Source organism: Pipra filicauda, unplaced genomic scaffold, assembly GCF_003945595.2.
Source record: "Pipra filicauda isolate LSUMZ 115617 unplaced genomic scaffold, ASM394559v2 scaffold791_size87163_pilon, whole genome shotgun sequence".
Classification (NCBI taxonomy): domain Eukaryota; kingdom Metazoa; phylum Chordata; class Aves; order Passeriformes; family Pipridae; genus Pipra; species Pipra filicauda.
In genome coordinates this window covers 45885-58545 of record NW_024104966.1, presented here as the reverse complement: position 1 = coordinate 58545, position 12661 = coordinate 45885, and the positions used below count along the sequence as shown (strand labels likewise).

The window sequence follows — 12661 nt, the reverse complement described above, 5'->3', positions numbered from 1 at the left end:
TCCTGATTTTCATCTCATATCACAATGGTTCTACTCAAAGTTGCCTTAGCTCCACCTCAAATCCCCATAATTTCATCAAAATCCTCCTGATTTCACCCCAAATCCCTTTAATTCCAGTCAAAATCCCCTTAATCCCACCTAAAATCTCCATAATCTCATAAAAATCCCCAATTTCACCCCAAATCTCCTTAATTCCAGTCAAAATTCCCTTAATCCAACCTAAAATTTCCATAATTTCACCCCAAATCTCCGATTTCACCTCAAGTGCCCTTAATTCCACCCCAAATCCCCAAACTATCCCCCAAAATCCATTCATTCAATCCCCAAATCCCTTAATTTCTCCCCCCCAATCTCACCGAAATCTCCCTGATTTCAATCAAAACTCCCTGAATTCCACCTAAAATTCCCAAAGCCCCCTCCAGGCCCCCAACACAACCCTCCCTCCGGCCCCCAGAGCCCCCGCAAGCCCCCTTTAGTGATCCCCCAGAGCCTCCCTTTCCTATGGGGTCTGTCCTCCGAGGACTTGGGGGTCCAAGGGGGCACTTGGGGGTCAGAGAGGGAATTTAGGGATCCGATGAGGCATTATGGGGCACTTATGGGGCACTTAGGGGTCAGGGGAGGGAATTTGGGTGTCCAGGTGGGCACTGGGGAGGCACTTAGGGGTGCTGGGTGGCACTTCTGGGACAGTTTGGGGTCCAGGGAAGCACTTGGAGGACTCTTGGGCGTCTAGAGGGGCACTTGAGGAGGGTCAGGGGAGGGAATTTGGGGGCACTTGAGGGTCTGGGGGCACTTGGGGGGCTGCAAACCCCGCTACAATGGGGCTCCGTGGGGCCGCGGGGGGTGATGGGAGTTGTAGTCCCGGCTATAAATAGCGCTCTATGTGGCCGCGGTGCATGACGGGAGTTGTAGTCTCGGAAGGGACTAAAGTGGCTCTGGCTCCAGGCCCCTCCCCAACTCCCCCTTCTCGGACGCGGATTGGCTGCGGGCTTTGACGGGCGGGCACTGCGACCAATGGGAGGCGCTAGAGGCGAAAACAGCTCGGGTTACCTTTGCAGACCCTCACAGTACAGACCAGTTCATTCCCAGGCCCTCCCAGTATAGCCCAGTTCAGTCCCAGTCCCGCCCAATATAGTCCAGTTCATCCCCAGTACCGCCCAGTTCATACTCAGGCCCTCCCAGTACAGCCCGGTTCCCCTCAGTCCCTTCCAGTCTCCCCCAGTCCCTCCTCTCCAGTCCAACTCAGTTTCCCCCATCCCTCCGTCCACCCAGGTGACCCTCAGGGTCCCCCAGTATGTCCCATTCCATCCCAGTGTCATTCCTAGCATGTCCCAGTGTCCCCCAGCCCTCCCCAGTGTCCCCCCCAGTCCCTCCCCATTCCCCCAGTGTCCTCCCCAGCACTCCCAGTGTCCCCCAGTACGTCCCAGTCTGTCCCAGTATCATTCACGGCATTCCCAGCATCCGCCAGTATGTCCCAGTTCCCCCAGTGTCTCCCATAGTGTCCCCCAGTATGTCCCGGTCCATACCAGTATCACCTCCAGTATGTCCCAGTATGAACTCCAGAATGTCCCAGCCCTCCCCAGTGCCCCCCTCAGCGTTCTCAGTGTCCTCCAGTCCCCCCCAGTATCACTCCCAGTATGACCCAGTGTCCATCTGAGTCCACCCCTGTCGCTGATAATGTCGGAACGGCCAAAGTAACACGAAAAAAGGTTCCAGCAAAGTTTATTCCAAGGAAAAAGCAGGGACGCCGGGGCTGCTGTGCAGCCCCTTAAGTACAGTTTTTGAACACACGTAATGCACACGGATAGGACAGTTCAAACTTTCACACCAGAATTCTTACAGCTAATAGGTGCATTTTCTAACCTCTACTTTCTCACAACAACTTTGCTCTTTCTCAAAACAGCCCAGTTCTTTCCCACAACAGTCCCGAGCACCTGCTCTTATTTTTCTCTCATGTTGATGTTTTTCCCAACCACTCTCGTTCAAAACAGGTCGTTGTTCTCATGAGACAGTGCTCCTGTTTTCATGAGACAGTGTTCTCTGTTCCCACAGGACAGCTTCTTCAGGGTGCATCAGTATGTTGTCAGGATCAGGGCCTCCATTTTCAGTCCTCTCTTTCAGTCCATCTCAGGGGTATACTTTGATCTGGTCAACATCTATTGCTTCGTCAGTATGTGCCAAGGTGCTGACAGACCCGCTGTCACCCCTGACACACCCCAGTTGCTGCCACAGTCCCTTCCAGTCCGCCAGCCGTGACCACGCCCCCTCAGCATTGGCCACTCCCCTTTAGCAGAGACCACGCCCCTCAGCCGTGGTCACGCCCCCCCGGTTTCGCCCCCCAGGTTTCACCCCCCAGTTTTACCTGTGGCTGCTCTGGGAAGGTGAGTGATCCCCCCAGTCCCTCCTCAGACCTCCTCAGTTACCCTCCAGTCCCTCCCATTTAACCCCTGGTTCCCTACAGCCTGTCCCACTTACCTCCCAGTCCCTCCCAGTTACCCTCCAGTCCCCCCCAGTCTCTTCCAGTCCCCCTGCAGTTGCTCCTAATCCACTTCCAGTTCCCCCCAGTCCCTCCCAGTGCCCCCCAGTGGCTCCCACTCTCCCTCGAGTCCCCTCCTAGTCCGTCCAGTTGTTCCAAGTCCCCCGTAAATTGGGCTTCCAGTAACTCAGTGCCCCCCAATTCCCTCCCAGTCCCCCCCCACTCCCTCACAGTTCCTTCCAATCCCCCCAGTAACCCAGTACCCCCCAATTCCCTCCCAGTCCCCCCCACTCCCTCACAGTTCCTTCCAATCCCCCCAGTAACCCCCCGCCCCTCCCAGTCCCGCCCTGCTCAGGAATCCCAGTGACTCACCTGCCCCTCCCCCACCCGGACGCCCGGGATTCCCGGGGGGGCGCCCCCTCCCCCCCCATTCCCGGTTTTTCGGGAACCCCTGGAATCTTCCCCTCCTCCCCAGGGGTCAAAAATCACGAGATGGAGCGGGAAAGCCTGAGGGTGCTGGTGCTACTGGGAGGTACTGGGAGGGACTGGGGGGAGATTGGGGGAGAACTGGGGGGAACTGGAGGGGACTGGGAGCATTTGAGGAGGAACTGGGATATATATACTGGGAGGGAACTGGGAGGTACTGCGGGAGGACTGGGTAGGGACTGGGAGCAACTGGGAGGGAACTGGGGAGGACTGGGAGGTACTGGGAGTAACCAGGTGGGGAACTGGGTTTATTTGGAACTGGGAGGAACTGGTACCACTGATCCCCCCAAACTGGTTCCCCTCCCCATCCCAGTTCTGTCCATGGCAAGAGGGAACTCCCACCCTGGTGAGTGACTGGGACCAACTGGGAGGGGGGGGGCTGTACTGGGAGTGGGGTGGGGTCATACTGGGAATGGAGAGGGTCATACTGGGAGTGGGGGTGTGGTCCATACTGGGATGGGGGGCCATACTGGTTTATAGTGGTATGGGGAGGTCCATACTGGTATGAGGGGGCCATACTAGGTTATGCTGGGATGTGAGGGATCCATACTGGTTTATACTGGGATGAGGGCTCATACTGGTTTGTACCGGTATGGGAGGCTCATACTGGGTTGAGGGGAGCCCATAATGGTTTATACTGAGATGGAAGGGTCCATAATGGGTCCATACTGGGTTATACTGGGATGGGAGTGCCTACACTGGTTTATACTGGGGTGGGGAAGTCCATACTGGTCCCTCTGACTCTTCCCCTCCCCACAGATGCCAACAATCCCTTCCAGTACGGTGAGTGGGGACCAGTTTGGGGGGACTGGGGGAACTGGGAGGGAATTGGGGAGGACTGGGAAAAAAACTGGGGGTACTGGGAGGGGTAGGGGGCAAATGGAGATGTCCCCAGGCATGTCCCCAGGCGTGTCCCAGGCGTGTCCCAGGTGTGTCCCCCGGTGTGTCCCCCGGTGTGTCCCCAGGTGTGTCCCCCATTGTGTCCCCAGGTGTGTCCCCGGTGAATCCCCAGGTGTGTCCCCAGGTGTGTCCCAGGCTTGTCCGAAGGCGTGTCCTCAGGCGTGTCCCAGATGTGTCCCCAGGTGTTTCCCGAGGTGTTTCCTAGGTGTGTCCCCAGCTGTCCCCAGGTGTGTCCCCAGCTGTGTCCCAGGTGTGACAGGTGTGTCCCTCCAGACTGGCATCACCTGCGCGTGGCTGGGTTGGGCGTGGCCGCCTTCCTGTGTGTCCTGGGCTTCATCGTCCTGCTCAGTGAGTGTCACCTGTGCCAACTGGGGATGTCCTCAGTTTCACCTGGCGGGGGGGGGGGGGGCAGCAATGTTACCTGCGCGGTGTTTGTGTCACCTGGGGGGGCCCCAATGCCACCTGGGAGTCCCTAATGTCACCCGGGGGGTCCCTGTGTCACTTTCTTTGTGTCACCTGTTGTGTCCCCTGACAGGTGGGAAGTGCAAGTGCCGGAGCAAGGCCAGGTGGGACAGGGGAACACTGGGGGGACATTGGGAGGATGGGGGGGACATTGGGGGGACAAGGGGACACTGGGGACACAGAGGTGTCCCTGACCCTGCCCACCCCCCACAGCCACCAACGACACCCCCCTGAGATGTCACACCTGGTTGGGACAGGTGAGTGTCCTCTCCCCCCTGGGGGACATCTGGGGTACTTGGGGACAAGGGGGAGGGCAGTGGGGACAAAGGGGGGACTTCGGGACATCTGGGGGACCTTAGGGACAATGGGGACCCCCCTAATCCCCCCTCTCTTCACAGGAGCCGTCAGCACGTGCTGAGGTGTCCCCAAGTGTCCCCGAGTGTCCCCAAGTGCAGCGACACATGGAGGGGGGAGGAACGGGTTTATTTTGGGGTGGAACCCCCCAAAAACAGCCCAACAAATGGGGAAAATGAATAAAAAAGGTTAAAAAAAAAAAGAGGTAATTTGGTTCTTGGGGGGTGGTGGCACTTGGCGGACATCAGGGGGGACAGGGGACAGTGCTGGGGGGTGGCACGTGGAGGGGACCAGGTGACATGGGTAGATAGTGGCCTCAGGGACATCAGGGGGATGGTGGCACCAGGAGAGGACATCAGCTTGATGGTGGCTTTGGGGACGGTGGGTGGCACATGGAGGGGACACAAGGCCAATGGTGACATTGCAGTGACAGTGGCCTTGGGGACATAGGGTTGGGGATGGCACATGAAGGGAACACAAGGCCAATGGTGACATTGTGGTGACAGGAGCCTTGGGGACACAGGGTTGAGGGTGGCACATGGAGGGAACACAAGGCCAATGGTGACACTGCGGTGACAATGGCCTTGGGGACATAGGGTTGGTGGTGGCACCAGGAGGGGACATTGTGCCAGTGGTGATACTGTGGTGACGGCGGCCTTGGGGACATCGGGGCATTGGTGGCACCAAAAGATGAAATTGGGCCAATGGTGACATCAGGTTGAAGGTGGCTTTGGAGTTGGTGGTGGCACCAGGAGGGGACAGGGGACATCAGGGCCATGGTGACAGCAGGAAGTGACACAAGTTCAGTGGTGACATCAGGCTGATGGTGGCCTTGGGGATATTGTGGCAGTGGTGTCAAAAGGAGGGGACAAGGTGAGGTGGTGGCCTTGGGGACATCAGGGCAGTGATGACACCAGGAGGGAACACGAGGCCAATGGGGTCATCAGGGGGATGGTGGCACCAGGTCCATGATGGTGAGGGGAATGATGTCCCCATGCCCCTCAGGTGACCAGGTCCATGCTCACATGGTGTCCCCCCATCCCTCAAGTGATCAGTCCATGGTGACATGATGGTTGATGTCCCCATGTCCTCTCATGCCTCGAGGTCTATGGTCATGTGCTGGTAGATCTGGGTGGCCCCTTTGAAGCTAGAGGCCACAAGGAAGTGCCATTGGCCAATGGTGACAGGGACAAAGGCGCGGGGGGTGGGCACCAGCAGCTCCTGGGTGGGCTCCAGGTGCCCCTCGGGGCCCAGGCGGAACACGCGGCTCAGGGCAAAGTCGTTGCCCAGCAGGACGTAGCGGTGGCCACTCAAGGTCAGTGGCTGGAAGATCATCGACCCCCGAGCCGGGACCTGCTGGATCTCCCGGAACATGGAGCCCTCCCAGCGCATCACCTGGAAAGGGGGACAGCGGTGGGAGGTGGGTGGGGTGGGAGGTAGGATCATGGGTTGGGTTGGGTTGGGTGGTGGGATCGTGGAAAGGGTTGGGTTGGGTGGTGGGATGATCAGATGGGTGATGGGATCATGGGATGGACTGGGAAGGGTGGTGCGATCATGGGGTGCATTGAGTTGTGTTGGGTTTTATTGGGTTGTGTTGGGTGGTGGAGTCATGGAATGGCTTGGGTTGGGTGGTGGGATCATGGGAAGGGTGGTGGGATCATGGGACGGGTGGTGGAATCGTGGGAAGGAGCGGGCTGGGTGGTGGGATCATGGGATGGATTGGGAAGGGTGATGAGATTGTGGGATGGGTGGTGGGGTCATGGGATGGGTGGTGGGGTCATGGGGAAGACGTGGCACCCCATGACCACACGATGGTGATGGATGCCCACAGACCCATGATCTCAGTGGATCCCCATAACAACATGACCCTGGTGACCCCCATAGCCCCATGACCCTGATGTACCCCCACAGCCACATGAGCCTGGTGACCCCCTATAGCCCCATGACCCTGATGTACCCCTACAACCACATGAGCCAGGTGGACCTCCATGGACTCCTGCTGACCCCACGACTACCCGACCCCGATAACTTCCCATAACCACACAACTCTGGTATCCCCCATGACCCCACGACCTTGCTGGCCCCCCATGGGTCCCTGATGACCCCCATGACCCTGATGACCCCCACAGACCTACAACTTTGATGGTTCCCCATAACCACGTAATGGTGTTGGACCCCAACAGACCCATGATGATGCTGGACCCGCATGACTCTGATGACTCTCGTGACAGTGGTGTCCCCCCATGACCATATGACTTTGTTGATCCCCCATAGCCACATGACTCCTGGTATCCCCCATGGCCTCATGATGTTGCTGGACCGCCATGGACCCCTGATGACCCCCATGACCACATGATTCTGATGGCCCCCCATAACCACACAACCCTGATATCCTCCATGACCCTGGTAACCCTCCATGACCCCTGCCCACCCCTGCCCACTCTCCCGACCCCCCCCACCTTGGCATCCCCCAGGAACCGTGTGAGGCACAGGAATACGTGTCCCCTCAGCCGGAAGTGCTTCGCCGCGTACACGTCGGGTACGTGGGGGATGTCGGTGTGGGGGGTGAAGACCCCCCCGCTCCACCGGTACACGAGGGGTCTCCTGGCTCCTGAACACACCACGAGTGCTGGGCGCCCGCCCAGCTCCAGGAATTCCAGGTGGGTGTCGCGGTGCCACGCCCGGAGGGTCTGGTGGGGGTAGAAGCCGCGCCCACCCCACCGGAACACGGTGCTGGTGCCGCCCTTGGAGCTGTCGGCCACGCCCAGGTACAGGTGGCCCCCGAGACGGGCGGTGGCCACGGCGTGGGGGCGACGCAGCCGCCCCGCTCCGAGGCTCTGGTGGCGAACAAAGGTGGCCCCGGGGCCACCAGAGCGGCGCCAGACCCAGGAACCACCCCGGAGCTGGGCCACCACCACCAAGAGGGACCCACCAAGGGGCAGCGGGTGGCAGGCCACTGGAGAGGAGCCTGTGGGGACAATGGGGACAGTGAGGTTACGGGGAGCAAGGGGTTGGGGATGTTGGGGTGGTGGGGACAAGGCACTGGGGACACTGGGGATTTTGGGGATGTTGAGAACATTGGAGACATCTCTATGGGACATTGGGGACATTGAGGTCTCTGTGGGGACATTGGGGATGTTGGGAACACGGGGACATTGGGGTGGCGGTGACAGGGCTATGGGGACATTGGGATGATGGGGACAAGGCTATGGGGACATTAGGCACACTGGGGACACTGGGAACATTGGGGACACTGTGGATGTTGGGGTGGTGGAGACGTCTCTACAGGGACAGGAGCTGTCCCCAAACTGGGCCACCACCACCAGGAGAGACCCACCAGTGGGTGACAGGCCACTGAGGAGGAGCCTGGGGGGACAGTGAGGACAGTGGGGTTAAAGGGGGAGGGGTGGGGGCAAGGGGTTGAAAACATTGGGGACGTTGGGGACACTGGGAACATTGGGGACACTGGGGACACTGGGAACGTTGGGGACATTGGGGACATTGGGGACACTGGGAACATTGGGGACACTGGGGACACTGGGAACATTGGGGACATTGGGGACATTGGGGACACTGGGAACATTGAGGTGGTGGGGATGTCTCTGTGGGGATGTCTCTATGGGGACACTGAGGACATTGGGGTTGGGGTGGTGGGGACTGGGCTGTGGGGACACTGGGGACACTGGGGTTGGGGTGGTGGTTTTGGTCTCCTCCAGCCCATTTTTGAGGTCTCTCAACCCATTTTTTACATCCCTCACCCCATTTTTCAGGTCCCTCACCCCATTTTTCAGGTGCCTCACCCCATTTTTGTGGTCCGTTACTCCATTTTTGAGGTTCCTCACCCCATTTTTGGGCCCCCCTTGGCTGTTTTCGGGATCACCCCACCCAGGGTGGGTTTTGGGTCCCCCCAGACTCACTGTTGATGATGGTGGGGGCCCGGAACCTCCCAGCCAGTTGGTCCCACTCCAGGAGGGCGCAGGCATCGGCAAAGGGCTGGGCCAGGGCCACCCCCTGGTGCCCCCCTAGCGTGAAAGACTCGGCCCCCAGGGATGAGAAGGGCAGGGACTGGAATGGCCGGAGCTCTGGGAACACAGGGACATTATGGGGACACCATGGGGACAGCCCAATGCCACCCCCAGGGAAATGGGAACATCCTGGGGATACCCCACTGCCACCCCAGGGACATCCTGGGGACACCCCAGAAACACCCCACTGTCACCCCTGGGGATATGGGGACAACCCCAAGGACACTGGACATGAGGACATCCTGGGGACACCTAAAGGAACATGGAGACATCCCAGGGACATCGCAGGGACATGGGGACACCATGGAGACAGCCCAATGCCACCCCCAGTGCCCCCCCCACGTGAAGGAATTGGCCCCCAGAGATGAGAAGGGCAGGGACTGGAACAGGCAGCGCTCAGGACATGGGGACACTCTGGGGGCAGCATGGGGACATCGTGGGGACAGCCTAGGCACAGTTCTGGGGGCATGGGGACACACTGGGGACACCCCCTGCCATCCCCAGGGACATGGGGACAGCCTTGGAACACTCCTGGGGACATGGGGACACCCTGGAGGACAAACCCCATGCCACCCCCCAGGGACACAGGGACACCATGAGGACACCCCAGAGACATGCCCAGGGACATGGGGACACCATGGGGACACCCCAGAGACATCTCCAGGGATGTGGGGACATCCCATGGACATTCCAAGGACATGAGGACACCTCAGGGACACCCTCAGGGACACTATGGAGACCTTTGGGGGACACTTTGGGGATACTTTGCTACCACCTCTGGGGACACCAAGGGGACACTCTGGTTCCTTGGGGACACTTTGGAGGCTCTTGGGGCACCTCAAGGACACTCTGGGGACACTGGGGATACTTTAGGGACATTGGGGTCCATAGGTGTGTTTGTACTCCCAGCCCCGGGTGCCCAGTCTCCCCAAGTCCCTCCCAGTCCCCGCCAATCTCCTCCCAAACCCTTCTCAGTCCCTCCCAGTGCTCCCAGTTCCCACCTGCCCGCTGGCACTGGAAGTCCTGGGGGTCCAGGTGGGCAAGGGGGGTCCCTTGGTGGGGGGAGGGGCTGCGGCAGCGCCCAGCAGTCTCAGGGGAGGAGGGGACTGTCCCCAGCCACGACAGGAGCCACCGCAGGCGACAATCACAGCGGAACGGGTTCCCCCGCAGGTCCCTGAGCCACCAAGTGTCACCAAAGTGTCACCAGGTGTCACCAAAATGTCCCCAAATGTCACTAAATGTCCCCACGTGTCACCAAATCCCCCCAAATCCCTCCAAGTCCCCCAATGTCCCCCTGATGTCCCCAATGTACCCCAAAACCCCCAATGTCCCCAATCCCCCCCAATGTCCCCATGTCTCCAAAGTCCCTATACCTCCCCCAATGTCCCGAATGTCCCCAATGTCCCCAATGCCCTGTCCTCCAATGCCCCCAATCCCCCAATGTCCCCAATGTCCCCAACACTCCCCGTTTCCCTCCCTGTCCCCAATGTCCCCAGTGTCCGCACGGTGTCACTCACAGGTGGCTCAGGGTCTCCAGCCCCTGGAAGAGCCCCTGAGGCAGCGTCTCCAGGCGGTTGTTGGCCAAACTCCTGTGGGGACGTTGGGGGAACACTGGGGACATTGGGGACATTGAGGGGGACATAGGGAGAACATTGTGGGGTTTGGAGGGCTTGGGGACACCTGGGGGCACTTGGGGACATTGGGGACAGCTGGGGACAGGGAAATGGGGGCATCTGGGGACACCCAGCGACACATGGGGACATGGGGACAGGGACACAGGGACAGGAACATGGGGACACCTGGGGACAGGAACATGGGGACATTTGGGGACATCTGGGGACATGAGGACACCTGGGGATATTTGGGGACACCCTAATGTCCCCAATCCCCCCCAGTGTGCCCCATGTCCCCCCAGTGTCCCCAGTGTCACTCACAGGAACAGGAGCCCCCGGAGGCCCCGCAGGGCGGTGGGTTCGATGGTCCCGACCTCGTTGTCCTCGATGAACCTGCGGCACCAGTTCACACCAGTTTGCACCAGTTCATACCAGTTCTCACCAGTTCACACAAGTTCAACTCAGTATCCCCCCACCCAGCACAGCCCAGTCCCTCCCCATTGTTCCCCCAGTTCCTCCCAGCACAGCCCAGTTTATCCCAGTCCACCCTAGTCCCTCCCCAGTGTCTCCCCAGTCCAGCCCAGTCCCTCCCCAGTGTCTCCCCAGTCCAGTCCAGTCCCTCCTCAATGTCTCTCCAGTTCCTCCCCAGTCCCTTCCAGTCCATTCCCAGTGCCCTCCCAATCCCCCCCCAGTCCCCCTCAGCCCCTTCCAGTCCTTCTCACAGGTACTCCAGTAACACCAGTCCAGCAAAGGCCCCGTCCCCGATGGTCCTCAAGCTCCCGGCAGTGACCAACCTGTGGGGACACCCCAGGGACACTCTGAGGACACTTTGGGGCTATTCAGGGCCAATGAGGAGACATTTGGGGCCATTTAAGGACTCTTGGGAACACCTTGGGGACATATGCGGACATTTTGGGATCACTTTAGGAACACTTCAGGACCATTTGGGGACTCCTGGGGACCTTGGGGACATTTGGGGACATTGAGATAACATTTGGGGACACTCTGAAGACATTTGGGGACATTTGGAGACCCTTTGGGGACACACTGGGGACACTGAGGGGATCTTGGGGATGTCCTGGGGATATCTGGGGACATTGAGGTGACATTTGGGGACATTTGGTGATACTTTGGGGCCATTTGGGGCCATTGGTGACACTTTCGGGACACTTTGGGGACACTCTGAAGACATTTCGGGGACACAGAGGTAACACTTGGGGACACGTTGGGGACAGACTGGGGACACTGGCTTGACATTTGGGGCCATTTGGGGACACTTTGAGGACATTGGGGTCACTCACAGCAGCTGCAGGGTCGGGGTGTGGCGGAAGCTGCCCTCGGCCAGGACCTCGATGTGCCACCGAACCAGTGACCTGGGGGAACCGGGTGAACTGGGAGGTACTGGGAAGGCATTGGGGAAGACTGGGAGGACCAAACTGGGATAAACTGGGGACACAGGGGTCAAACTGGGCTGAACTGAGAGAAAGCAGGAACAACTTGGGCCAAACTGGAGTCAAACTGGGCTAAATTGGGGTGAACTGAGGTAAAACTGGGAGAAACTGGGACCAAACTGCACTAAACTGGTCCAAGTCAGTCCTAAACTGGGAGAAACTGGAGCTAAACTGGGCCGAATCAGTATCTGACTGGGCCATACTCATCCCAGCCAGCCCTAAACTGGTACTAAACTGGTCTAAACCAGCCACAACCTGGACCCAGCCCCGCCCATCCCGTGCAGGGGGCGTGGCTTCGAATGGTGACGTCACAAGACGGGCGGGGCCTCATTGGGGGGTCCGTGGGAGTCCCCACTGAGGGCTCACGGAAGGGGTTCAGGGGGTACCCAAAAAGCAGGAGGTCAAAGGGGAGGTCCCGGAAGGGGGTTTCCCATGGAGGTGGTCATTTTGGGGGGTCCCAGGAGTATTTTTTTGGGGGGGGTTCCTAAAAGGGGGGAAGGGGGTGCCCAAGAGGGGAGGGGTCGCCGGGGAGTTTCTGGGGGGTCTGCAAGGACAAGTCGCGGGAAGGTTCTGGGGGGGTCCCCAAAGGGGGGGGGCGTGGGGGGGACTCAGGAGGGGCACCACATTTGAGGGAGTCCCAAAGGGAGGAGGGGATAAAAGGGGGGTCCTCAAAGTGGGGGGTCCCCAAATTGGAGGGGGGGATAAAAGGGGGGTCCTCAAAGTGGGGGGTCCCCAAATTGGAGGGGGGGTCACTCACAGTGTGGCCAGGCGGGGGGGGAGCCCCCGGGGGATCCCCCCGGCCCCCCCTCGGCACAGGGCGCTCTCCCGGTCGCACTCGCAGCCCCCCGGGCAGCCGCCACCGCCCCGGAGGGGTGCCCCAAACCCACCCCCCCACAT

At 59.7% G+C, this 12661-nt stretch overlaps 2 protein-coding genes across 3 annotated transcripts in view; one reads left to right on the top strand and one right to left on the bottom strand.

Moving 5' to 3' along the window:
* The window catches only part of FXYD3 (FXYD domain containing ion transport regulator 3), a 14359-nt gene extending 9490 nt beyond the window's left edge, over positions 1 to 4869 (top strand). Inside the window, exons 3-9 of one of the 2 annotated variants that reach the window (XM_039390002.1) lie at positions 2340 to 2378; positions 3273 to 3305; positions 3719 to 3742; positions 4133 to 4207; positions 4395 to 4425; positions 4535 to 4578; positions 4720 to 4869. In XM_039390002.1, coding sequence (XP_039245936.1) covers positions 2340 to 2378; positions 3273 to 3305; positions 3719 to 3742; positions 4133 to 4207; positions 4395 to 4425; positions 4535 to 4578; positions 4720 to 4739 — 266 coding nt within the window. In that variant the 3' untranslated portion in view covers positions 4740 to 4869. Of the gene's footprint in view, positions 1 to 2339; positions 2379 to 2963; positions 3006 to 3272; positions 3306 to 3718; positions 3743 to 4132; positions 4208 to 4394; positions 4426 to 4534; positions 4579 to 4719 lie in introns of those variants that run through there. The other variant, XM_027713999.2, reaches the window with a different exon arrangement.
* On the bottom strand, positions 4786 to 12661 carry LOC113984183 (leucine-rich repeat LGI family member 4-like). The gene is made up of 9 exons (XM_027713984.2): positions 12522 to 12661; positions 11615 to 11686; positions 11036 to 11107; positions 10635 to 10706; positions 10218 to 10289; positions 9702 to 9874; positions 8593 to 8757; positions 7135 to 7643; positions 4786 to 6070 (listed from the first exon to the last, which is right to left on the bottom strand). The coding sequence occupies exons 1-9, from the start codon at positions 12659 to 12661 to the stop codon at positions 5768 to 5770; spliced, it is 1578 nt and encodes a 525-aa protein (XP_027569785.2). The 3' UTR covers positions 4786 to 5767.

Bases quoted from the DNA above. Each gene is read 5' to 3' on its own strand.
- LOC113984183 (XM_027713984.2), bottom strand. From the start codon at position 12,661: ATGTGGGGGGGTGGGTTTGGGGCACCCCTCCGGGGCGGTGGCGGCTGC. The intron at 11,687-12,521 runs GTGAGTGACCCC...CGGTTCCCCCAG, and splicing joins CCCCCCCGCCTGGCCACACT to GTCACTGGTTCGGTGGCACA. The intron at 8,758-9,701 runs GTGGGAACTGGG...CTGTGTTCCCAG, and splicing joins CTTCCAGTGCCAGCGGGCAG to AGCTCCGGCCATTCCAGTCC.